The sequence below is a fragment of the Populus euphratica genome, unplaced genomic scaffold (genome assembly GCF_000495115.2).
Source record: "Populus euphratica unplaced genomic scaffold, PopEup_1.0 scaffold6.1, whole genome shotgun sequence".
Lineage (NCBI taxonomy): Eukaryota > Viridiplantae > Streptophyta > Magnoliopsida > Malpighiales > Salicaceae > Populus > Populus euphratica.
The window spans coordinates 4,135,514-4,161,941 of NW_011499849.1; the positions used below are offsets into that span (position 1 = coordinate 4,135,514).

The 26,428-nt window shown below is 36.0% G+C and overlaps 2 protein-coding genes across 4 annotated transcripts; one reads left to right on the top strand and one right to left on the bottom strand.

Annotated features, from left to right (window-relative positions):
- Positions 1–1,628: 1,628 nt before the first annotated feature.
- Positions 1,629–22,534, top strand: LOC105120772 (CCR4-NOT transcription complex subunit 1-like). Of its 2 annotated transcripts, XM_011019145.1 has the most exons (52): positions 1,629–1,949; positions 2,222–2,510; positions 2,600–2,828; positions 2,922–3,261; positions 3,362–3,475; positions 4,522–4,650; positions 4,737–4,928; positions 5,013–5,207; positions 5,430–5,567; positions 5,737–5,859; positions 5,942–6,195; positions 6,884–6,987; positions 7,668–7,762; positions 7,864–8,103; positions 9,006–9,233; positions 9,320–9,392; positions 9,497–9,564; positions 10,542–10,687; positions 10,834–10,942; positions 11,078–11,224; positions 11,352–11,399; positions 11,474–11,602; positions 11,720–11,959; positions 12,041–12,181; positions 12,264–12,349; positions 12,442–12,547; positions 12,813–12,908; positions 13,034–13,186; positions 14,584–14,763; positions 14,878–15,041; positions 15,133–15,265; positions 15,361–15,486; positions 15,833–15,877; positions 16,087–16,164; positions 16,341–16,457; positions 16,687–16,813; positions 16,895–16,995; positions 17,075–17,209; positions 17,299–17,376; positions 17,829–17,975; positions 18,056–18,187; positions 18,291–18,329; positions 18,448–18,594; positions 18,680–18,741; positions 19,766–19,919; positions 20,001–20,192; positions 20,304–20,408; positions 20,663–20,797; positions 21,245–21,481; positions 21,911–22,012; positions 22,098–22,257; positions 22,300–22,534. In XM_011019145.1, the coding sequence occupies exons 1-51, from the start codon at positions 1,851–1,853 to the stop codon at positions 22,245–22,247; spliced, it is 7,197 nt and encodes a 2,398-aa protein (XP_011017447.1). In that variant the 5' UTR covers positions 1,629–1,850; the 3' UTR covers positions 22,248–22,257; positions 22,300–22,534. The 2 variants fall into 2 exon arrangements, with proteins under 2 accessions (XP_011017447.1, XP_011017445.1); XM_011019143.1 differs by having other exon boundaries at positions 1,630–1,949; positions 22,098–22,534.
- Positions 22,535–23,146: 612 nt separating this feature from the next.
- Positions 23,147–24,087, bottom strand: LOC105120773 (protein transport protein Sec61 subunit beta-like). Of its 2 annotated transcripts, XM_011019146.1 has the most exons (3): positions 23,959–24,087; positions 23,795–23,840; positions 23,147–23,545 (listed from the first exon to the last, which is right to left on the bottom strand). In XM_011019146.1, exon 3 carries the CDS (start codon positions 23,541–23,543, stop codon positions 23,289–23,291), a length of 255 nt encoding a protein of 84 aa, XP_011017448.1. In that variant the 5' UTR covers positions 23,544–23,545; positions 23,795–23,840; positions 23,959–24,087; the 3' UTR covers positions 23,147–23,288. The 2 variants fall into 2 exon arrangements, with proteins under 2 accessions (XP_011017448.1, XP_011017449.1); XM_011019147.1 differs by lacking the exon at positions 23,795–23,840.
- Between the last annotated feature and the right edge of the window lie 2,341 nt (positions 24,088–26,428).

Consider the following 26,428-nt stretch of genomic DNA (forward strand, 5'->3'; position numbering starts at 1 on the left):
CAATTATGAAAAGTTTAGTGTAAAATGAAAAGAAAGGATATTACCAACAAGTTCATTTTCTTCTAAAAAAAAGTTTGAAGCAAGAGTAATTTTAAAATTCATAAAAAATATCGTGGATTTTTAGATAAATCTTAACACCATTGAATAAAGAAATGTTAAAATTTTAGAAAATAAAGGATGAATGATCCAATAAAAGATAAGTTTGTTAGCATGGTGGACCATCTCATTAGAACCAATAGTTTTCATATAAATATTAGCTATTCGAGTCAAGAAAATAATTGAAAATATTTGTGTAATTAAAAAATTTCTATAATTAGGTTGATATTATAGTCAATAGTAGTTGATTTTGTTAAATATAAATCAAAATTATTATTATCAAGTGAAAGAGACACTTAGTAAATAAGTTCATTAAGTCAAATTGATAAATTTTTTATAATGAGTAACCATTTTTCAAGATGGGTGCATTTAAAGATAGTAATACTTTTAATAGGCACGAGAAAACTCTCGGATCCTAAATTATAATACGTAGATCAAAACCTATCAATTTTAATAAATCTTTGGTTATTATTAAAATTACTATAAATTAAATATGGTATCAGACCACACTAAATAAATATTAATATTGATTCATATTTTTATATTCAAAATCTTTTTATAAGCTTTTATGTCATATTAATAGACAGGTTATGATAATCATGAGTCTAGTAAAGACAATAATAAAAGACAATCAAGCAAAGCTCATTAAAACTCATCAAGTTCTTGGTACTCTTAAAAACACATTAATACTAGAATTAAGATACGAACATGCAAAGTTTAGGTTTAGAAATTTTATAACCAAAATTTAAGTATTGACACATGAGTTTATATTTTAAAATTCTCTTTTTTATATTTATGCATGTTCTTTGTTAATATTTATAATACTATTAGTGAACCTTTTAAATACTAGTTAACGAGCAAAACACCTTTTGATAATATGGTGTCTCATGGGCTGCATCACAACAAAAACATTATTTTTTATGTTTTTGCTGGTGAAATGAAATTATAATAACACCATATTATCAAATGAACACTTGTAAAAGATAACATGTTGAAACAACTCTACACCAAACCAAGAGAAAAAAATAAAAAATACATTAATCATTTTTTTTACACATGTTACTCTAATTAAAATAAACCTATTTAATTACAAAATTTGAGCCCATTGTTTTACTATCATCCTAAAACATTCAATTATATAATAAAAATTAAAAGATATATTTTTTAATATTTAAGCAATTATGATATAATTTTACCATGGAAACATGAGTTGTTTAGTAACAATTAAAACATTAAATAATTAGAAATAAATATTTAAGTATTGGGTTGATAATTAATTTCAAGAGTCTTTTATTATTATATAATTAAATAAAAATATTTTTAAAACATTATTAACCTTCTAAGTGTCAATTGTTTAAAGATTATAAAGAATTTTGTTTAGTATCAGGGACTTTTTTAGAATTAAAAATTAATTTAGAGATAATGATTATGATTTTTCGTGATCCTGCAAATGCAAATACAAATGCAAAACATAGAGAAGCGAATCATTTTTGTTCGCTACGTGGCACGTAAATAACTCGACATATTCATCCCTACCCACACCCTGTGGTGAGCGTAGCGAAACCCAGACAAACACCACACTTGTCATTTGCTCTAAAATGTTACACTCAACATAACAGAACCTCTCTTCATCAATTCTCAGTTTGCTTTTCGTGTAAAAATCTGCAGAACCACCACCTTCCTGCTTTCTCTCACTGTAAAACCAAAAAGCTAAAAAAAACCTAATTTATCTCCCACTCACCGAGTCACTCGCCATGATTGAGTTATCTTCAACAGTACCGAGTCAGATTCGGTTCCTCCTTCAATCCTTGAACGAAGCTAACGTTGATTCCGTCTTTCGTGACCTCTGTCAGGTACTCTCTTTACATTGCTTTATTATCCCTAATTTTGCTATCGATCGTTTATTTTTCACACTCTTTCTCTCTCTTTTAATTTTTTTCTAAAAACCCTAAAATTTCACGCTTTTTTTGACCGGCTATCTTTGGAAACAAAAATAAGAAATTATTTTAAACATGGAAGTTAATTTAGTTATTATTAGGTCAGAGTTTGTTTTTGTTTTTAAATTTAATTATTTGTTGCTGGCTAAGATTCAGAGGTTTTGTTTGGGTGTCGTGGATTAATGCAGTTTATGGAGTATGAACTTGAAGGAAGTATTTTGACGCTCCAAACATGTTTGGATTATTTGAAGACTGACTTGAAAAACTTGCATTTGGAACCTGTACTTGCATCGGTTTTCAAGTTTGTTTTGGACAAACCCAATTTTGCTACCGTGTTTTGTCAGTCTTTGAAAAGCACGGAGATCACTGAAGATTTCTTAGAGAAGTTGTCCAATTTATTGAAATTATCTGTGGCTGAGAAAATTGGCACTGGTCTCGCGCTCTCTGAATCAGAGAATGCTGATACCAGGACGTTCGGTGAGTTGTTGTTTTAATTTTTTTTTCTTGCACTTTATTGGGTTGGAGTTTTATTGTACATTATATTGATGGGCTTGTTGGTTTTTCAGCCAAGAAGTTCTGTTTGGCTAAAATTGAGGAATTGTGTGCAAATCCTGTTCCAATGAACTCTGTTGAGCAAATTCAGAATATTGTTATGTTCCTCCAGCGGTCTGAGGGGCTTTCCAAGCATGTTGATAACTTTATGCAGATGTTGTCGTTAATGCAGTCCAAAGATGTTGTCCCATTTGTTTTAACTCCGTTGATTTCTGATGAATTGCGCGAGGCCAATTTTTTGAGGTAGTCTCATTTCTTACTTGGCCTGGTAATTGACTATAACTATAAAACTCAGTGGTCTATAATACCTGCAATGCACTTTTTTTGGTTTTGTAGGAATATGGATCTCTTCCATGGAAGTACAGATAGTGAATTTGATGCTATTTTAGCTGAAATGGAGGAGGAGATGAGCCTGGGAGATATTGTGAAAGAGTTAGGCTATGGGTGCACATTTGATGTGTTGCACTGCAAAGAAATATTATCCCCTTTTCTTCCACTGACAGAAGTTACCATTTCTAAGATACTTGGAACAATTGCCCGAAACCTTACCGGTCTTGAGGACAACCAGAGCACATTTTCAACGTTTGGCTTGGCTCTTGGTTTTAACATTACAACTGATCTTCCACAGTTAAGCTCCTGGGACATTGATGTCCTTGTAAAGACTATCAAGCAACTTGTGAGTTCAGTTCTGTTTTTATTATCTTTGCCGTTTGCTTTGAATGTGACATTTTCTTAGAGGAGTTTCCTAAATCATTGCATATTTATGTTTTTTACAGGCTCCTGGTACTAACTGGATTCAAGTTATTGAAAACCTGGATCATGAAGGATTTTACATACCTAATGAGGAGGCATTTTCCTTTCTGATGTCTGTATATAGACAGACATGCCAGGTACATCTTCGTAATATGTGAAATACTTGCACTGGTAGAGTCGTGTCAAGATCTGTTTCTGGATATACAAGGTTTTTTGTTTTGTTTTTTGTGAATGATATTTATATCATCAAGAAACAACCAAGCAGGGGACTAAAACCTGCTACAAATCCCAGAAACCAATACAAAGACAATGCTAGAATGAAGACTAAACATTGAAGCTGATAATGATCAAATTACCGAGATCAGCAAATTTTAGGATTGTTTCAAGCCTCATGTAGAAAACTCGTATTGCACAATCTGAACTGAATCAATTGAACAATCTGAGCATCTACAACAGTGGCTCGGGAGCTTTTTCCATTGAAGATCCCGACATCCCTCTCCTTCCGAACAGAATCAATGACCCCACACAAAGCAGGCCCGAGGATAACAGAAGAAAAGCACTTCTTCTTCAAAATTCTATTGGCATAATCAAACTCATATTGCCAATCTCCTACAGCTCTTTGAATTCCACACAATTGGAAAATAGAACTCCAAGCATCTTTAGCAAACGAGCAAGTAAAAAACATATGATCCCATCTTCCCTCTCTTGACTTCACAGAACAGATAGGGGCTCGATATTTATCCCCACTCTCACTTGTTGAACTTTAGTAGAAAGCCTATTTAGGATAGGCAGCCAAGCATCGAAACTTTGTCTAGGTACATATAGAGACCCCAAGTCAGCTTAAACAACTCAACTCTACAGTTCTATGCTCTTATTGATCCCCACAAACTTTTGCATGTAAAGTTACCTCCAGGAGCGAGTTTCCATAAGACCCTGTCATCTTCACCATTGGAAGGAGATATAATGCCACGTATAGCACTCTGAATTTTCACCATATCATCTGTTCATGGATGTGGCCACCTCCATTCCCCGTCGCTAATTACAGCCGCAACATACATGATCATCATTAACATATATGATTCTTAAGCAATATTTTTAACTAATGGTCCATGTGGGTGCCAATTATTGCTTAAACAGGGATTTTTGTTGTCTGGTTATGAATCTGTATCTTTGATATTTGCAGGATCCGTTCCCTCTCCATGCCATCTATGGGTCTCTTTGGAAGAATACTGAAGGTCAGCTATCTTTTCTGAAACATGCAGTACTGGCACCGCCAGAAGTGTTTACCTTTGCCCATTCTGGAAGGCAGCTGGTATGGTGCCTTTGTACCCTTTTTTTTGCTTCTGTTCTGAGGTAATCCCTTTTCTAATAATGAAAAGTTATTTGCTATTCTTGCAGAACTATATTGATGCTTTGCATGGCCATAAGCTTCAAGCTGGGCATTCTAATCATGCGTGGGTGTGCCTTGACCTTTTGGATATGCTTTGTCAACTGGCTGAGAGGGGTCATGCTAGTTCTGTTCGATCAATGCTTGAGTATCCTCTCAAGCACTGTCCAGAATTGTTGCTTCTTGGGATGTCACATATCAATGTACTTCTCTTGTTTTATTCATGATTCTTGGAATTATATCCTACATATTTATTTGGCTGATCAATTTTACCTCTCTTATTGCAGACTGCCTACAGCCTCCTCCAATATGAAGTGTCTTTTATGGTTTTCCCTCTTATAATCAGAAGTGCTGCTGGTAGTGGTATGATGCTTTACCTCTGGCATCTGAACCCTAATCTTGTGTTGCGGGGATTTGTAGATGCTCACAATGTTGAACCAAACATCATGACTGAGATATTGGATGCTTGTCAAGAGCTAAAGGTTAATGGAGAGGATTCACGATTTGTTTTTTGTTCTAGCTGTTTCACAGTTCCATCACGTCCAGCAAAATTTTAAAGCTGCCCTTTTGTGGGAACTTTTTCCATAACCTTGCATTATTCTTACTGATTTATTCATTTCTGGATTCATCTTTTAGTTATGCTTCTTTGTTGCTAGTTTTGTGCACGATTAATTCGGAGCTCATATTTCTTGTTCCTTGCGCAGATTTTGTCATCAGTATTAGACATGATTCCCTTTCCTTCTGGTATTAGATTAGCAGCCCTTGCTTCAAGAAAAGAGCTTATAGACCTTGAAAAGTGGCTGGGTAATAATTTAATTACATACAAGGATTCATTCTTCGAGGTAATGTTCAGCTGTCCTTCTAAATTCCTCATGAAGGTGCCGATAACTTTTGGTTTTGCCAAATCTTATCTCTGGGATTCTAAATGCATTTTACTATGGCCAAGTTAAATTACAGTTTAGTGATGGAAATAGCTATACATGACATGGTGTGTATTTTCCAACTGTGCAGGAATGTCTCAAGTTTCTTAAGGAGATTCAGCCTGGTGGATCACAGGATTTTTCTGCCAAACCTATTCATTCGCAAAGTACCATTGTGAATCTTTATTCAGAGACTGGTTCATCCTTCCTGAAGGTTCTAACCTCTACACTTAATTTATTCTGGTCTTCTCCATACAATTGCATGTTGATATTCTAAATCTCTGCATACTTTTCAGGTCCTTAAAGCCCATAGCAGTTTAGTTATATCTACCCAACTTTCTGAGGAAATGGAAAGGTTGCATGTAACAGTTATGGACTCTAATCCAAGGCTGCAGAATGGTAGCTCGGCAGATTCATCTACCCCTGAGGGGTTTTCAGATGATGTTGAGGCAGAGGCAAACTCTTATTTCCATCAAATGTTTTCTGGTCATCTGACAATAGATTCCATGGTTCAAATGCTTGCTCGATTCAAGGAATCTCCTGTGAAAAGGTATAATGTTAAATCTTTATAAAGCATGTGCTTCCTTAGGAATCTTACTACTGGTGTCTGTGAGATTGTGGTTGTGAATGCGGTTCAAAGTATTTTTCACTTAGAAATGCATCAGAATAATATTTTTTTTTAATTTTTTTTGATATTAGGCATCAAAATGATCTGAAAACATAAAAAAATAATTTTTAACAAAAAAAAATCAAAATTTGAGGGAATGTTGTTTGCGTTCCCAAACAGACTCTACATCCCATGTCCTTAAACTTTATTAGTAATCTAATTATAATAAATGCATTTATAGAGTGGTGGAAGTTAGCCTTAAAATTATACTAACCACAATAATTTTGGTGAAGAAATACGTTTGATTCTTACTCCATGTTTTGTTCATACATCCTGGATTGTTTTTCCTTGCATACGTTGCATGTGTTTGTCTCCTCCAAGCATTTGAAATTATTGTAGTTATTTTTATCAGTGTTTTTTTGACAGACAAGTATGAAAAATAGTCTCAATCCGGTGTTAGTGTGAAAGCTGATGATACCTTTTTGGAACTGTATCATCTTAGTTTTAGATGATTTTTGTGGTGTTCATTTGAGGGTTTTGATGTTTAATTTTTTTTTATTTTTTTTGCGGGTCCTATCAGAGACTTTTGGTTTCAGTGGTACGACTAATCACTTGTTGAAATCACTTACAGGGAACAATTGATTTTTGAGTGCATGATTGGCAATCTATTTGAAGAATATAGATTCTTCCCTAAGTATCCAGAAAGGCAACTAAAAATTGCTGCTCTTCTTTTTGGTGAGCTTCATTGCAGAGGTTAAAGTTAATAGCATGGCTCATCTTTCTAGCCTTCTAGTCCAATTCCTGGTATCAAGTCACCTTGATTGGCTGTGTTGTAATAATTATGCTTAAGAGCTCAAGTTCTTGGTGCTGCTTGTGCAATTTTAACTCTGCTATCAGATACTTTGTTGTTTTTAATCATATTGAACCTCCTTTTGCCTGTCCATGAGTTTGGAGTTTCAACATGTATTTGCTTGTCCAAAATAGGACCCCTTTGTAGAAAAATGTTATGGTATTTGATTTTTGATATGTGTAATTCACAACTGCACACCTATTTTTTTGTATCATTCTTTCGAAAAAAAAATATTGTGATGAATTCTATGTAGTTTAGCTGATATAAGTTTGCATTTCAGAATATATTTTTTATTTGATTGCATACAACTTGATTGAAGAAGTTGACTGCTTACTGCTTGAATGAAAATCCATTTATAAAATCAGATATCTATTTGCCTGTGATTGCTACTGGTATTTGCATTTTTGTAGCATGAGGCATGAAGCTGTGAATATCTGCATGACTTTGGCTTGGAGTTTCAGTACCTGCTTTAAGTAATCTCGAGATATATATACGTATGCAAATAAATGTGATTTGGAATGTGTTCAGCAGATTTATGTGGTTGTGTTTTTGAATTGCATTTCAGGTTCTGTTATCAAGCACCAGCTTGTAACTCATCTCACTCTTGGGATTGCCTTGCGTGGTGTTTTAGACGCACTTCGGAAACCTCCAGATTCCAAAGTCTGTCATCATCCCTAAGCGACATTCAACCATTCTATCTATCTATCTATCTATCTATCTATATGCATATATATAATGTCGTGTATGACTACTGTTTGCAGATGTTTGTGTTTGGGACCAAGGCTTTGGAGAAGTTTGTGGATCGTTTGATTGAATGGCCACAGTATTGCAATCACATCTTACAAATATCTCATCTGCGTGGCACTCATGCTGAGCTTGTTGCTTTCATTGAACGAGCACTTGCCAGGATTTCGTCAGGGCATTTGGAATCAGATGGAATTAACAATGCTTCTGCTGCTCATCACCATGGTTTGTATCAGGCTGCCTCAGTAAATGGAGAGGTTAGTAACTGTGTTTTTTTTTTTTGATGCTTAGAATTTGTGCTCCTTCTTTTGTCTTGTGCATTAATAACTTTAACTGGATTCATGAATGTTTGACAAGCTTACACCTGAGATGTTCAGAAGATATTTGGCATAATTTGTTTAAAATGATGGAAACTTGATGCATAAAGATTTGGCAAGGGTTCCATCTAAGATATTTAGATTAAAATTCACATGAAAATTAGTTTCTTTGATGTGGTGGAATTTTTAAAATTTTGTTATTAACCTTTGTTTTCAATCCAGAAACATATTTGCAGTAGAAGTAGCGATTGGTGATAAGTCAGTGCAATAGTGTCAGGGAGCTGAAGTTTTGGGCACACATGCATGCCCATCTCTTTATTGCAAAATACATAAATCATAGCACATCTGATTCTTCTTTCATTTTATTTTCAACCATGGATTGCAACTATGAACATTCTCTGGATTTTATATTGTCTCATGTGAATGCATCAGATATCTCATAACTTTTTTCAAGGATGTTTAGTGCTCCAATTAATAGTCTGTATTTTGACTACCCTCTTAAAGAAATAAAATTAAGGTGATCGGGGACATTTTGAGCTGGTGTTCCATGTTCAGGTAAAACTTTTAATTTGTATGTTACCACTACACTCTTGGCACCACCATCTCTGCATCTGCTTCTCACTGGGACCATTGTACCTCCAGCTCCTTGATCCCATTGCATTGTCTTATCAATACATTACTGCTTCTGTTTCAAATTTGTTTGTCCATTGAAATATGACATTTTTATATCATAATCTGATCATAACTGCAACTAGATTAGGGGCTAAACTAGTTGGTCAAACTAATTAATAGTCTCAACAGCCTTTGTAGTTTTGTTGTCTAACCTTGTGTCAACATTGCAGTCAAATAGCATTAATATTCAACAGGCTGGGCAGCAGCTTTCCTCTACACTCCATCTTCAACAGAGACATGAAAGTTCTCTTGATGACCGTTTAAAAGCATCTGCTGTTCCATTTAATGAGACTAAACAATTTGCATCTGCGGCTCCATTTAATGAGAGTAAACAATTTCTATCTTCCAGTGTGCAATCTTCAGTTGCCCCCTCAAGTGATGTTTCTAGCATTCAGAAGGTAGCCTCCGCTATCAATTAATGTGATGGGGCTAATATTTGAATTTCATTCCTATAGTTCATCTTATTCTTAAGTTGTGATTGCAGGGTACAGTTACTTCTTCGGCTTTGTTGTCTTCTCCTGGTTCTGTCCGTCCTTTCCGAGCAGTTACCTCCACCAGTAAGCTCATTAAATGATCATGATATTTGCATTAATCTACCATATCTTCAACTGTTTTAAACATGCTTTTGTTAACATTATTTATGGATCAATATTCAATACAGGGTTTGGCTCTGCATTGAACATCGAAACACTTATGGCTGCTGCTGAGAGAAGAGAAACACCAATAGAGGTACTACGTTTCACATAAGTGGTGGTATTTTCTACAGATAATGTCTGGAGGCCTATGGTAGCATTCAATTTTTTCTCTAGAGATGTGTAGAGGCCCCTTTAAGTATGAAATTGAATACAAGCTACTGCCTTTTTTTCCCCTATTAATTTTATCCGTCAAGGAATTTTTTTTTTTTTTTTACTTGTAACTACTATCCTCACACCTTATTTATGCTGATAACTTATTTGGGAAAGAAAAGGTTTCTTGGTCATTTAAGGATTAAACTTTGAATGGAGCTACCCTTTCTATTCTTTTGAAGTTAGGAAGTTTCAAAAAATTGGTATTTATTTTGAAGTCTTTAAATTCTACAGTGGCAATTTGTTTCATAAGGGGCCGAGCTGAGCCATCTACTCTAGCTTTTACCATGTAATATGTCCCTGAATCTTCCTTTTCAATGGGCCTTGGTTATTGGTGGTCAAGCAATTTGTATGCTATGGGGGGCACTGCACATCATGTAATGATGAGTGTCATCTTTATTAGCATTTGGGAAGCTTTCTTTGTATGCTTCGCTAATAAGGTTGTTGTGTTGCAAGCCCTTAGCCTTTGTTGGATAAATAGGAGGGTGTTTCCAAGTGGGTAGAGGAGCTTTTACCCTTGCATTTGTGGCTTGGAAAGAGAATGGTCCTTGAATCTGGAATATTTCTACATTTAAAAATAGAGAATTTTAAAAAAATTACTCTTAAAGAAGCTGTTGTGGATATAATTTAATCTTGGTCTTCTCATGGTGTTTGCTTGCAGGAATTTTTTCTGATGGCCTTTAACATTGCAAAGTTAATTTCTTATTAATTTCTCTTTGAATTATTTTGTTTTCATATTTGTTCCTTGTATGAAGGAGTCCTAAGCCTTTTACTTCTCTTTCAAATATCATATTAATAAAGATAAATAATTTCATATTTTCTTGTGCACTGTAGTTATTTGGTTTTAATTTTTGTTTACAGGCTCCAGCATCAGAGATTCATGACAAAGTATCATTCATGATTAATAATATTTCAGTTGCAAATGTTGAACCTAAAGCAAAAGAATTTACTGAAATACTAAAGGAGCAGTACTATCCCTGGTTTGCGCAGTACATGGTCATGAAAAGGTCAGAACCCTCTTCCAATTTTCCTTTCCCGATTCTTTATTTTGGGTAATTTTTTCTATGCATATTTATCTCTATGCTTAAGTAATATGTTAATTATTTGTGTTGTTTCCTCTTCCTTATGGGTCTTGATTAATGTTTTCATTCAGAGCAAGCATTGAGCCCAATTTTCATGATTTGTACTTGAAGTTCCTTGATAAAGTTAATTCAAAAGCTTTAAATAAGGAGATTGTCCAAGCCACCTATGAAAACTGCAAGGTTTGTGTCATGATGTGTACTTTGTGCTCTGGGCATTGTTAAGCAACTTCATTTTCTGAAAATCAATTTACATGAATAAGTCCTTTTCAGTTTAAAAGTAGAATAGATAAGTATTACCTTTTGTTCTGTTTTCAGGTTCTTTTGGGATCAGAGCTTATAAAATCTAGTTCAGAAGAGCGTTCATTGCTTAAAAATTTGGGAAGCTGGCTTGGGAAATTAACTATTGGAAGGAACCAAGTTCTGAGGGCACGTGAGATAGATCCCAAATCTTTGATCATGGAGGTGATTCTTTTAGATGGAGAAGTGTTGTTCTTTAATAATAAGTCCTCATTCGATTTTTCTTTTTCATCTTTATTTTTTATCAATTAAGAATTATATATTCACTCGAGTTAATCTTGTCACTGGGCAGGCATATGAGAAGGGATTGATGATTGCAGTTATACCATTTACATCCAAGGTATGCATGTTGACAATATGAATGTCTCTGAATTTGGTTGCTGTATAATTCTTACATTCTGTTGCTTGCTGCAGGTTCTAGAGCCATGCCAAAACAGTCTAGCATACCAACCTCCTAATCCTTGGACTATTGGCATTCTTGGATTGCTGGCTGAGATCTACTCAATGCCGAACTTGAAAATGAACCTCAAATTTGATATAGAGGTATTGGAATACAATCAGCACTTGCCAACTGCTTGTACATTTTTTTTGGTTATAGAAGCCCTACCATGATGATGCTGTTTCTGGTTGTTTGTTAATAATATTCTTCTGGCACTTCAGGTATTGTTCAAGAACCTTGGTGTAGATATGAAGGACATAGCACCGACTTCTCTTCTTAAGGACCGGAAAAGGGAAATCGAAGGGAATCCTGATTTTTCCAATAAAGATGTAGGAGCATCCCAACCGCAGATGCTTCCAGAAGTTAAATCTGGAATTATATCTCCCCTAAATCATGTTGAGCTACCACTTGAGGTTGCAAGCCCACCTAATTCTGGCGTTCATACTCATATGTTATCTCAGGTTTGTGTGCATTTGGTTTTCTATTTTTTTCCAAGCAGCTTTTGATATGTTTCTGAGGTTTAATCTGCTTGGTGTCTTAAGTACACCTCTCCCGTCCATCTTTCTTCGGGTACATTGATGGAGGATGAAAAACTAGCTGCATTAGGCTTGTCTGATCAGCTCCCTTCTGCACAAGGACTATTCCAAGCTACTCCATCCCAGTCAACATTTCCAGCCAGTCAGGTGCATTGAAGTTCATATGCTGTTAGTCTGACAATAGACTGACTTATTGGTCTCTAATTTACAAGTTCTCTGGTGTTTGCAGCTTCCCACAGCAATACCTAACATCGGAACTCATGTTATTATCAATCAGAAGTTAAATTCTTGGGGCTTACATGTGCATTTTCAAAGGTTCAAACTGTTTCTACATTAGTCTCATCATGCTTTATAGTTACTTTGTTTCGTGTTTGTCTGATAGTCTTTATCTCGTTAACAATTTACAGACTGGTTCCTGCTGTAATGGACAGAGCCATCAAAGATATTGTGTCTGGTATTGTTCAGAGAAGTGTTTCTATTGCAACACAGACAACAAAAGAGCTTGTTTTGAAGGTTTGGACGTTGACTTAAACAAAGAATTTAGTGCCATATATACCGGGGCTTGCTGTATCTATCTTGGCAGCAAGCTCCACAGGCACTGTCATCTCATCTTGATCAAAATTCTCTTTTCTTCAGTTGCTAACACATTCATATTTTGTCTCTTAACCATAGCATTGTTATCTGGAATCAAATATATCCACATGTTTTAGAAACTTTTAACATTGTTATTTCTCAGACATGTTCTAATGCCTTCCAATCATGTCTTACTCAATTATAGGATTATGCCATGGAATCCGATGAAACACGAATATATAATGCAGCGCACTTAATGGTTGCCAGTTTGGCTGGAAGCTTAGCTCATGTAACATGCAAGGTCTTTTCTGTCACAGAACTTCTTAGCTCTTCTTTCTCCTTTGTTTATTTGGAACTTGAAGCGAGATCATTTTATTTGATATTCTTTTTTCTCATTACGAGAAATTGGTGCTCTCTTTTTTCCAGGAGCCATTACGTAGTTCAATATCAAGTCAGCTAAGGAATTCAGTTCAGGGTTTCTCCTTAACAAGTGAAATTCTGGAGCATGCTGTGCAACTTGTTACTAATGATAACCTTGATCTTGGGTGTGCGGTGATCGAACAGGCTGCTACTGATAAGGTTCTGGTTTTAGCTTTGATATACACCTACTTCATTAACCACTTCTTAGTTTGGGGGTGTTTTTATTCTTGAGTAATATGGCATGCATATAATTTATGCATCATGTCTATACTAGTTAATGTTAATGAGTTTGGCTCTCCCCCATTTATGGTGCTCATGTCAAGATCCCAGTAGTAGTTTAGAGTAGGCAAGGGTTAGTTAAGGTGTTCCTTGGAAGCACCTGTTTGTTGGTGTGGGATGAAGAGCCTGACATGTATCATCCACTATGTTGCTTTTTACTTGGGCATGTGCAACAGGTGTGATCTAAGTGTAAAAACTGGTAAATTTTAAATTTTAGGAAATGGTGACTTAGCATTGTCCAAAATTTGGAAATGAAAAAGGGAATGTGTTAACCATGAATATCCACATATTTAGTTTTAGAATATTGGATTTTCTGCTTACCAGGAATAGACTCATTTTGAATTGGGCATTATTTACACGAGGGCTGTATTTATTTAGGTTAGTTCAAAACTGTTGCAACTCCTCCATTACAAAATCATGCTTTAAAAATTGGGCAATTTGAATACACAAAATGGCTGGCTTTGTAACCTTGGTTTAAGTGCTACTGTTTTGCTCACACTCACTACTGCTGTCTGAAAAACCCTCTTTGTTATTTAGTATCTTGCCTCTCTCTCTCTCTCTCTCTCTCTCTCTCTCTCTCTCTCTCTCTCTCTCTCTCTCTCTCTCTCTCTCTCTCTCTCTCTCTCTCTCTCTCTCTCTCTCTCTCTCTCTCTCGCTCGCGCGTGCGCGCTCAATGTCTCTGCCATCAAGATTCATAAGCTGCTTGTTGTCAGTGTCTCCCAATTTACTTGTGTCATGTCAACATAGGTGTGACTGGACAAAGCGGAGTCCTTGCAACATATCATGGCTGTATATGAAGTTACTCTGGGAGAGTAGGATATATCAGATGCTTTTTTAGGGGCACTAAAAAGTTAATTGGATGGAATTAAAATCCTGAATCTTAAAAATTATTCACATTTGAGGAAACTGTGGTATTGGGTGGTCCTTTTGGTTTCCATATGGAACTTTGCTTCTATGACACTTTCAGGAGTGTGTTTAGCTAATTTTCAGTAGAATTTAAGTTCTAGTTTGTAAGGTTTTTGCTTTGGTATTGTTTGTTGTTGGCTAATGTTCTCTATTCTTGGTTGGTTGCTTATCCTTGTCCAGTCATTATTTTCATTCTAGTTATGTGTTTTCTTTTGTTGAGAAAGAACCAGGCATGGTATGCAGCAAATCAATATTAGTTTGGGCTTGTTCACATAAATAATATGAAAAAATCATCACGAAATAGCTCTACACTATCTGATCAAAGATGTGGCAGATTAATGTAGTCCTCTTGTCATGGGTGTTTCATGCAGGCCATACAAACCATTGACACGGAAATAGCTCAACAACTTCTAAGAAGGAAGCATAGAGATGGTGTTGGTCCAGCATTTTTTGATGCAAACATGTACACCCAAAGTTCTATGGGCGTTGTACCTGAGGCCCTTCGCCCCAAGCCTGGTCACTTGACTCTCTCTCAACAGCGAGTTTATGAGGTAAATGCCAGTTGATCTCTTCCATATGGTATGTGTGGTTCTCAGAAAGAAAGCACTTAAAAGTTAATAATTCCCTCCCTGAACTCCCTCCTTCCTTTTCCCTGTTGTATGCAGGATTTTGTTCGGCTTCCGTGGCAAAACCAATCTAGCCAGAGCTCAAATGTCATTCCTACGGGTTCTCCTTCTTCTGGTGCTACTGGTCTTGCTAGTGCATACGGTTCAGTTTCATTGGATGTGGCTTCAGAAGCTATTGAATCTAATTCAGCTGCACTTCTTAGGTGTTCTATGGTTATTTATTGGTACTTGATATTTCTGGTTTTTCAAAATTTTGAATGCTGAAGTTTCAAAATTCTGCATTTTATGTTTCAGTGCTGCTTCAATTCATAGTGTGACAGCTGATGGTGTTATCCAACAAAGTTCTGAAAACAATTCCACCAGTGCTTCGATTCCTGCTACCACTTCCTCTGAACCTAGTCCAGTGGAATCCTCAGATGTTGTAAAGGTTGGAAGAAATTTTGCTACTTATGTTTTGATTTGACATGGTTGGGGCCAATTTTTTTTTTTTTTTTTAAATTTGTGGTACCTTTTTGTCTGAAGGAAGCGGGAGTTTCTTCCCAACCGTCATCTTCACCAGTTGCTTCTGAGCGTGTTGGGAGTAGCATTGCAGATGCTTCATTGAACACTAGGGATGCATTGGACAAGTACCAGATTATTGCGCAGAAGGTTTGTTTGAATCCTTTTGCTTGTGTCTAAATCGCCACATCCATTTTATTGATTGTCATGTTTCAGAGCAAGTGGTTAGTTGTATGCCTAGGTGAGTTTGTTTTTATGTAAGATGCACCCATCCTTTCTTTTGGACATGGTTTTGGGAGAATAATATATACATGCACCCAGGTCAAATGTTTTATCTTCCCAATTAGGCTAAGGGATAGGGGATGTAATTGTAACCAGTGGCCTCTGTGATGTCATTGTTGCAATGATGTTTGATCTTCTTGCATGTACTTGTTTTAGTTGTTGCACTGAAAAAGGTTATATTCTTCTGCTGATATCCCATCTTATATGGTTTCAGTTGGAGACTTTGGTGACTAGTGATTCTAGAGAAGCTGAAATCCAGGTACTGCTTTTTTCCATTCCTTTTGCTATGTGTTGCTACCAAATCACACATTCTTGACTGTCATCTAATTTTGTATCCTTTTACACTATCTGTTGATATGGTTCTGAAATATATTCTTCTGCCCACACCTAATTTTCTTACGTCTCTTATTGTTTTTATGTGAATCTGAGTTTGGTCATCTAAAATATAACTGTCCTTTTGGTGTTCAGGGGGTAGTTGCAGAGGTTCCTGAAATCATAAGTAGATGTGTCAGTCGAGATGAGGCTGCCTTGGCTGTAGCACAAAAGGTGTGCTTCCTTTTTCATTGACTACTTATGATATTTTCTATTGTCTGGTTATAGTGGTTGCTGCTTCTTGTTCACTAATGATTTCTTCTGGCTGTTCTAATATCCATTGAACTAAACAATTGCTCATAGTTTTTTCTATGTTTTTCATGAGTAGAGTTTTTCTAATTGTCATACAGGTTTTCAAGGGTTTATATGAGAATGCATCAAACAGTTTTCACGTTAATGCCTGCCTTGCTATTCTGGCTGCTATTCGTGATGTGTGCAAGCTTGTGGTTAAAGAACTCACTAGCTGGGTATGCCTTACTGACTTTTTATGTATTAGGTTGTTCATGACATTCTCTAGCTCTTTTGTATTGTAGTCATGACTATTGGTAGCAGAGTGAGTCGGTATCCAGATGCAGTAACTTATATTCTTCCTCTTTAATTCAAACGATAACAAGTTTTTCTTGTCTTGATTTTGTTTAATTGTTCTTCTATTTGCATTTATGGATGTTAATTACACCAGTTTTCTATTTTTTACAGGTGATTTACTCAGATGAGGAGCGAAAGTTCAATAAAGATATTACCCTTGGCCTGATGCATAGTGAATTGCTCAACCTTGCAGAGTACAATGTTCATATGGCAAAACTCATTGATGGGGGAAGGAATAGTACGTCTAGGGAATTCTTATTGTATAATGGGTAGACATTATCGCACTTGATTTGATTAACTAATTCCATAAAATGTCCAGAGGTGGCAATGGACTTCGCTGTTTCCCTCATCCAAGCTTTGATTGTTGAAGAATCCAGTGTCATCTCTGAACTCCACAATCTTGTCGATGCTCTGGCCAAGGTTGTATTCTTACATCTTTATGTTAGGAGTTCATTATATGCTGTTTTGTTTGACTTTTCTTGGTGATTCTGACTTATAGCTTGCTGCAAAACCTGGATCATCTGAGTCATTACAACAGCTTATTGAGATTGCTAGGAATCCTGGTGTCAATGCAGCTGCTCTAACTAGTCCAGCTCTTGGAAAGGAGGACAAGACAAGACAGTCTAGAGACAAAGTCAGTGGAGATTGCATGGTTTATACATCACTACCTTTTGTGCTTGGTCTGATTCTTGAACTTCATACTTTTTTATTTTTTGGAAACAGCCTTCCAATCAGTTGATAGCTAGCAGGGAAGAATATAGCAACATTGAACCTGTGGAACCAGATGGTTTTCATGAGCAGGTATCTGGAGCTCAAATAGTTTAATGAGAAGTTTAGGGCTCTTAGATTTTTCTCTAATTGGCATTTGCAAGCAGTTTTTTTTTTTTTTTTGTTCTTTCCTTACATTACCTGGGGAAGTCTATTGCTTTGCTAGCTTGCTGTAATTGCTGAAACCTGACAGCGATGCCACTTGCTGTCTGAGATTGATCAAAGTGTTTTGAGCTTCTCTAAGGTCATTTCTTGGAAGATACATTGAGATTATAAGGGGCCATGTGATCTTATGGGTAAAAGGATTTTTAGAATACATTGATCTATCTGCCCCACTCTTACGCAACACAAACATCACTTATTGATGACATGTATCTCCATTGTGCTGTCTTTGTTTTGCTTTAATAGTTGGGAAGTGTGTGTGAAAATTATTAATGCTTTTTCTGGTATTTTTGAGATGTTTATATTTTTCGTGTGAAATGTAGGTTTCCATGCTTTTTGCGGAATGGTATCGGATATGTGAACTTCCTGGTGCAAATGACACAGCTTCTACCCATTACATCTTACAGCTGCATAAAAATGGATTGCTGAAGGGGGACGAGGTGACAGATCGCTTTTTTCGCGCACTCATGGTACTTTTCCTTTCCTTTTAACTTATATTTCAGGGATAATTTTCAAGATGCAATTTTATAATTTCTACAAAATATTTCAGGAGCTCTCTGTTGCGCACTGCTTGTCCTCTGAGGTGATCAATTCCAGTGTACTGCAATCACCTCATCAAATGCAGAATCTCTCCTTCCTTGCTATTGATATCTATGCAAAATTGGTCATTGCAATCCTAAAGGTAAGCTTTTATTCTAATTAACAGCATTGTACTGCTGTTCCTTTGATCTTGTATTTAGTTTATGATGCTGTAACATCTTTCATTTTATACTTCGTCTCATCAGGTGGAGCAGGGATCAAGCAAACTCTTTCCTTTGTCAAAGGTAAATCTTATCCATAGGGGCTTGCATTTTTCAGTTACATCAAGATCATTAGAATTTTATCTTGGAGCAAAATCACTACCATTGCTCTGTTTCTTAGATTTTTATGGTATTTCAACAGATCTTGTCCATCACTGTGAAATTCATACAAAAGGATTCAGAGGAGAAGAAAAATTCTTTTAATGCAAGACCATATTTCAGATTGTTTATAAGTTGGCTTCAAGATCTCCTTTCCCCGGAGCCTGTTGTCGATGGTGTAAACTTTCAGGTATTGCTTATTTGGACTCCCTCAGACATCATTGTGCCTATTCAAAGAAGCATATGCTCACTGATGTTAATTGCACATGCTACAGATCTTGACAGCCTTTGCTGGTGCATTCCACAGTCTGCAGCCCCTTAAAGTTCCTGGTTTCAGGTCTGTATCATGAACTTTGCAACTACTAGCTAATGCTATTTGATAAGATCGTAGACAATATAACAATATCTTGAAAGGTACATCGAGCTTCTTTTTGTAAAGTAGCTGGCATAAAAGAAGGCATCCATAACAGAAATATATGGGTTGGAGACCATGTCTTTAAGTAGGATACAAGAATACAATTTTGCTAACTCGCTAGATGCCTCATTCAGTTACACCCATTTAACATACTGGGAGGGTTGTGTAAAATTGTTCTATTTCTGGTCCTTATGTTTAGGCTTGTTCCATGGTTGTAGACTTCTTTATTTGCATCTAGACTATTCTTAGTTTTTGACCATCTTCCATGATCCTTTCAGTTCTTGATTAAACAAGACTGTACCTGTCCTCCCTCCATCCAAACAGAAACAAAAGGGAAGATGAGGGAGGAAACAGATCTCAAAGTTGACCCTAGGGAAAAATTCCATTAACAAAATCACAAGGAGTAGGGAAGTGATGTTTTCAAGAAAGACAATAGCCACCTATAATTACAATCAAGGAAATTTCTTTCTGAATTTCTAATATTGATGGTAGTGAATCCAGCACATGATGGTGAGCAATCTTGTATAATGTTTCACCGATATGAGGAATGCAGTTTCAATACTGTCGATAAATTGGATTTTCAAATTCCTGTCATGAAATGCTGTGGTTTTCTTAACTGGTGTAGAAAGTTCTGTCAAGTTGTTTCTCTGGTGATAAAGAATAAGGTACAATGTTGATGGTAGATAATAGATGCTCATACCTCGTTTTTACAAGCTTCCAATGTTATGCAGTACATGGGAAGAACCAAATTTTTGTGATGTGCATTGTTCCCCACTCCATTCACAGCTATGATTCTTTTAACTTACGAGCAAAGAGATCTAGTTCATCATCTGTCATACTTGTTGTGCCATAGATTTTATCTATTCAGGATTGGCAATTTACACTCAGAAAGTACCTTTTCCCTTGCTTTTCATGCATCACTTATTTGGTCAAAATGCTTCTGCAGCTATGTATGGCTCTCATTGGTGAGTCATAGGAGTTTCATGCCAAGATTACTCATAGGAAATGCACAGAAGGGCTGGCCCTATGTTCAGCGGTTGCTGGTAGACTTGTTCCAGTTCCTGGAGCCCTATTTGAGGAATGCCGAGCTGGCAGTGCCAGTATGTCACTTGCATTAACCCCAGTTCTTGCAGCTCATTGTTAACTTAATATGATGTGTCTGATCTAGTTCCTTTTTGTAGGTTCACTTGCTATATAAAGGTACACTTAGGGTGCTTTTGGTGCTGCTACATGATTTCCCTGAGTTCCTTTGTGATTACCATTTCACTTTCTGTGATGTGATTCCTCCAAGCTGCATACAAATGCGTAATATTATTCTCAGTGCTTTCCCCCTCAATATGAGGCTTCCAGATCCATCAACTCCCAACTTAAAGGTCTGTTATTTTTATTCAATAATCAATTACTTATCTAACAAATCCTGTAATGACTTTCATGGTTGTGTAATTTGATCTCGGAGGGTTTGGTTCTTTGTTTAAAATTTTCAGATTGATTTGCTTCCGGAAATTAGGGAACCTCCTCACATTCTCTCTGAGGTTGATGCAGCTCTTAAAGTAAAGCAGATGAAAGCTGATGTAGATGAGTATCTCAAGGTATTTTCTGTTCGCCCTCTTTATGCTACAGTTTGATGTTTTCTCTTGGTTCTTGAACTACATAAAAACACATGTTTCTTCATATACATCCGTTACCTTTATCACCTTCTGCAATCATTTTTGCTTGACATTTTTTGTTCTATTTCGCACACTACACACCATTATAAGCATTCACATCCTGATCTGCCGCATATTGTTTTGATATCATCCTTGTTAGTATTTTTTTCTTAGTTATTTAATTTGAATGTCTGCAGACTAGGCAACAGGGTTCTTCTTTCCTGACTGAATTGAAGCAGAGATTGCTCCTTTCACCTAGTGAAGCTGCATCTGCCGGAACCCGTTATAATGTACCGTTGATCAACTCCCTTGTCCTTTATGCTGGAATGCAGGTATGTCTATTCTGTTAGCCATTTTCTTCATGTGTTGTCCTTTTGTTGTCTTGCGGACAATCTGCTGTTATCTATGTTTGTATAGTATGGTTTTTTTCTGTGTTTAAACGTTTGGAATTTTAGCCTTTTTTGTTTTTTACTATATGGATTGATAATTTTAGTTTCTCTTGCTGTGAGGATTTTCCTAATGCAGAAGATGATAGCATACTAGGAAAATGATCTAAATACCTTGAGAGAATGCTTGCATTTCTTTCCCTGCTGATGCCCTTTATTGACATTTTTGTTCTGTTTAGATTGTGAAGTTTTGGTTGATTTTTAGTTTAGTCAGGTGGAATTCCATAAGTGAAGGGATAGGCAGCAAAACAATGGATTCTTATCTTTATTTCATCATTTTCTTTTCTTTCTTTCTTTTAAAAATGGCTTCACTGAAGTTCTATTGTTATATAGGCCATCCAGCAGCTGCAGGCAAGAACATCCCATGGACAATCGGCAGGAAATACTGTTCCTTTAGCTGTATTTTTGGTGGATGCTGCTTTAGATATCTACCAGACGCTTATACTGGACCTAGACACAGAGGGCCGATACCTCTTTCTAAATGCTGTTGCTAATCAACTGCGCTATCCGAATAACCACACGCATTACTTCTCCTTTGTTCTGCTTTACTTATTTGCTGAATCAAACCAGGTAAAATGTGGTTTTTGTTTGGTTTTTGCTGCTGCAAATGTGTCTTCTATCTTGTCCTGTCACATCTATCTAGTTTCTGAAAAGTACACCTCCAAATCACTGAATCTAGTTGTATAACTTGGTAAGTGGCACTTAAAATTTGAATCAGGGTCTATTATGGATTTTTAGTTCGAAAAAAGATGTACTCGTTTTTGTGAGATATCTCGGGCACCCTCTTGATCATAACCCCTTGTAATCTTATATCAATGAGAGAGCTCCACGAGAGGTATTGTGGCGAGTATCTGAAGAGGGCACTTGAAAGGTCCCTTTTCCAGATTTCACGAATCTATGAAATGGGCCTTTTCAGTTTTGATGAATTAAATGATTTATTTAGTTACTTTGGTTGCATCAAATGCCTGTGTTCATTACTTTGGTTTTGGCCGTCAGCAGGAAATTATCCAAGAGCAGATTGCAAGAGTTCTTTTGGAACGTCTAATTGTTACTCGCCCACATCCGTGGGGCCTTCTGATTACTTTCATCGAGCTCATCAAGGTGATCACTCTTTAAGAATATTGCATTGCGTGATCTGAATTAACTGCAGGTTTATCGTTTTGATTTATTTGTATGAATTTGGCAGAATCCTAGATACAACTTTTGGAATCGATCATTCATAAGGTGCGCGCCGGAGATAGAGAAACTATTTGAGTCAGTTGCTAGATCATGCGGGGGCTTGAAGCCCATGGATGACAGCATGGTCTCTGGTTGGGTTTCTGAGAGCGCACATTGACCCTTTTGACATCCCTGTCCGATTTGGGCGCGGGCGCCCCTTGAAATCTACAAATCATATATGGGGCACCACTTGAAGTTTCCAAATTACGCATTATTCTGCGACTAGATTTTTTTGGCCGCATTTCGAAAACCCTATCCTATTTTGTACCCTGTACTGTACAGATGTATGGCAGGAAATCTGAACCCGATTTTCCGAGTTGAATCATCTGTACCTGGATGAGCTTGGATTCTTTCGTAGTTATTGATATTTCTTTTTAAAGTAGATTTGCTTGGCCTTTGCTATCATATTAGATGTGCTGTGCTACCACAAGAAAGACAGCAAAAACAACCACCACAAAATTTCTCCACGGAGAATCACCGCACCAAAACACAAATCAGAATTTTATACCTTAATATTTTTTATAATTAAAACTTAATATCACCGCTGTTCTAAGCTTTATTATATATCGGGAAAAACATATTAACCAAGTTGAAAAGATAATAAAAAAGTTTTAAACTAGGTAAAAGAAAATAAAAAATCAACTGAAAAAATACAATAAATAAATCTCATACAATAAACTTTCGAGGTCTGAAATTATCTGGCAAAATTTCAATCCATTCAATAAAAAATTATATTTATTAACATAAAACCACGTGTTAGACATCTTTATAATTAACATAAAACTGCCAAATTCCGATTCAATTAAAAATTATATTTGTGATCATAAAACTGGAACACATTAACTCATAAGATGAGAGTTTCTGGTTAGTACTTGCACAGATGAGAGGGATGGTTAATGCCTGTTACCTCCATACAACTTGCAAAGAGATGGAAAAGAAAACCCTTGTCGATAATACCTCAAATGATAGAATTATCATACATGGGCCAGATGACTGAAACTCTTTCGATTCTCAGGGTGTTGTGAGCAGAAAACGTGAGAATTGCAACAACAATTAGTCAATAAGATTCAAAACCAACATCCATCTGCTTAAAACATTAGTGTATTGATTCAAAATCGAAAATTCAAGCTCAAGGCACCAAACGGAGCTTCCTATCATTTTAAGCCTCCCTACGAACAAGGTAAAGCTTGCCCACAACATGGAGAATAGCAACAAAAGCAATGAAACCAATGCTCATAACAAGAACAACATTTGGAGATATCTTAAGTCCAGGCGCATCATCAGTATAAAACTGAAGCATAGTCCCCGCTGCTCCTGCTCCTCCTGAAGCTCCACCACTGACTGTCCTCCTCCTACGCATGCTTGCAGCTGCTGCTGCACTTCCTCTTGGGGGAGCAGTTCCGCCTACAGCCATTTCTATAAATAAAAACAAATCAGCTAGTTCAGTCCCCATTACATGTTAATTGGCCATATCTTCAAATGTAGAGCTCACAAAAAAATATAACAAATCCCCCACTATCGGTTTCAACAAACAAACAAACAAACCCTTGTGATTGCGAAATTGCTTACGAAATAAAACATGTTTAAATCTTAATAATCAAAATAAAAAAATAGATCCAACCATGAGGCAGATCTATATGAAGATACTAATAATTAGCATAATACCTAGTTTTTTTTTCTTAAAGAGAATTCAGGGGCAAATCTCAGCAATCTGATGCAAAAAAGAAAAACAAAACAAAAAAACAGATCTAAGGATTTTCAAAAATAAAATCGATCCAGAAATTCATTAATAAAAAGAAATCAAATGGAAATCGAGATGAAGCATTCACCTTAATTGATTCGAAGACGAAATAGAGAGATTTTGATGGACTAGAATTTCGATTTCTTCTCCTCTTTCGTTTTTGCGGTGTCAAAATCCACTCTCTTAGAAACGGGGCTGTTCGTATGCGCGCTTATATGCTTTCCACGCTTTTATATCTAATAGTGTTTAGCCACGTCATATTTCAAACCAATTAGACGTCAAATACGCCTGCCTAATACTTGGGCTTGTTTTGGTTCACTGGTTGGACCTAAGAAACTAGCTTGGGTAAACTTCAAATCTCTAAATCGGATCTTATGTTCAGAAATTAGAATCTTCCAGTGATTTTGATATTTAGACTAAAATATAAGAAATTTAGACAGAAAATATTTAAACGGATTCGATTCAATTTCAATGAAAACATTTGCACTCCATATTTTTGAAAAATGTTCTTTGTATTGAAAAGATAAAAGCACAATGATATATTCTAAACTAGCCTTGCTTGTTGTGCTTTATCGGAAGCCAAATTATTTTTTTATGTAAAAAATAATGATTTGATGTTGAATGGGGTAAAAAAAAAATGATAAACCAATGTTATTGACATGCTTTTAACCATGCTCATGCTAATTAAGCAAATGTTATTGACATGCTTTTAACCATGCTAATTAGGGTTAAGCAAACTCAGGATATCAAGTTAAATTTACAATTCAGATGATACTATTTTATTATCAAGTTAAATTTATAATTCAGATGATACTATTTTATTATTCAGTGAATAATATAAATGTCTTGGCAACTAAAGTGTGTTTTGCAAATATCAATTAGTTGTTTTTAATAACATTGATAAAAATTGAGAATGATGTATTTCAAACATATTTGTATTTATTTTTGTCTAATAATTTTTCTAAGATACTATTGATAGGGGGTCGTGGATGGACTTGTAGAGGAATGTCTTGCAGCTTGGAATCTAATTGGGAAAATTGATAGTTCAGGTAATAAATTGAGAAGGATAGATATTTAGCAGTCTAATACCGAGGTCTGCTATATATATTCTTTTCCTTTTATCTCTCTTCTACTTCACGTTGCAAGATGAGCGCCGGCCGCAAGTAAGGTTCTAGTCTAGCGGTGGGAGGGGCTTGTCCCCTTCCTCCGTACTTGGGTTCGAGTCGGTGGGAGGGGCTTGTCCCCTTCCTCCACACCTGGGTTCGAGTTTTACCATGCATGCCTGTCACCCCCACGGTGCCTTACCTGTTCATTGGGCTTGCAGGATGTTCAGTGGGCCATGTGGATTAGTCGTGGTGCGCGTAAGCTGACCCGGACACCCCACGTAAATAAAAAAAAAGAAAAAAAGATGAGCACCGCCCACGTAAATCAAAAAAAAGAAAAAAGATGAGCGCTGGCCAATGGTCCCAGAATACAAAAGACCACCTGTGAATTCACAATCACAACCGTTAATCGCACACAATTTAATAATCCTCAATGTTCTGGTTGATGAGCCAATATTTTATTAATATATATTTACATACTTTTATTAAAAAGCATTAAATAAAAAAGATATATAAATATAGTTTTCTTAAATTTATGGGTGTAGTTAGTTGAATCTAGTGTTAGCTAGACCCAGTTATGATTGGGTTTAACATTGCGCCAGACTCATACATGTTAGATTTGACGCTGGTCAAACCCAGTAAATAATTAGATCTAGCATTGCCAAACCCCTCTATTACAAGACCTGGTAGTGTGCTGGACCCAGACACGATGGTCTAACGCCGGCCAATCCCAAGAGATAGTTAATTTTAACACTATCAATTCTATAGATTTTTACATAAAATTATAGATGAGTAATTTGTCAATAATAAGCTTAATTAAACAAGTTTATACTCTACTAATATCATTAGATGTATTAAAGTCTATCATAGTCTGTTATATCTTTAATTTTTTAGTAGTATAAAATGAGTAAAATATAACTAAAAATTCAACTTAACATATCATAAAGGTAAAATTATGCCCAATCCTTTTTCTTCATGAAAAATCAAAACTCATGAGTTATAAATATATCATGAATCCTTTAAGATAAAAGTTCACAATCTTTATTCTTTACAACATACATATTTGAGAGCATTTTTCTTTAAAATATTATTATAATTTATTTTTTAAAACAAGATACTTACTTAAGTAAATAAAAATCCATATATTCATCAAAATAAATTTTTTTATGAATATTAACCCTAAAGTATCTTAATTTATCAAATATAAACTATCAATCACCTATAACAAAAAGAATAGGCAAGTTAACAACCATCTAGGTGGTGGCCAAGTGGTAAAGACTTGGGACTAAGGGATTTGCTCTCTCTGTAGTCTCAGGTTCAAGTCCTTAGTTACTCATATGATGGCCACTGAAGACTTATATGGTCCTTAACTTCAAGGCCCGTGGGATTAGTCGTGGTGCGTGCAAGCTGGCTCGGACACCCATGTTAATCTAAAAAAAAAAAAAATAGGTAAGG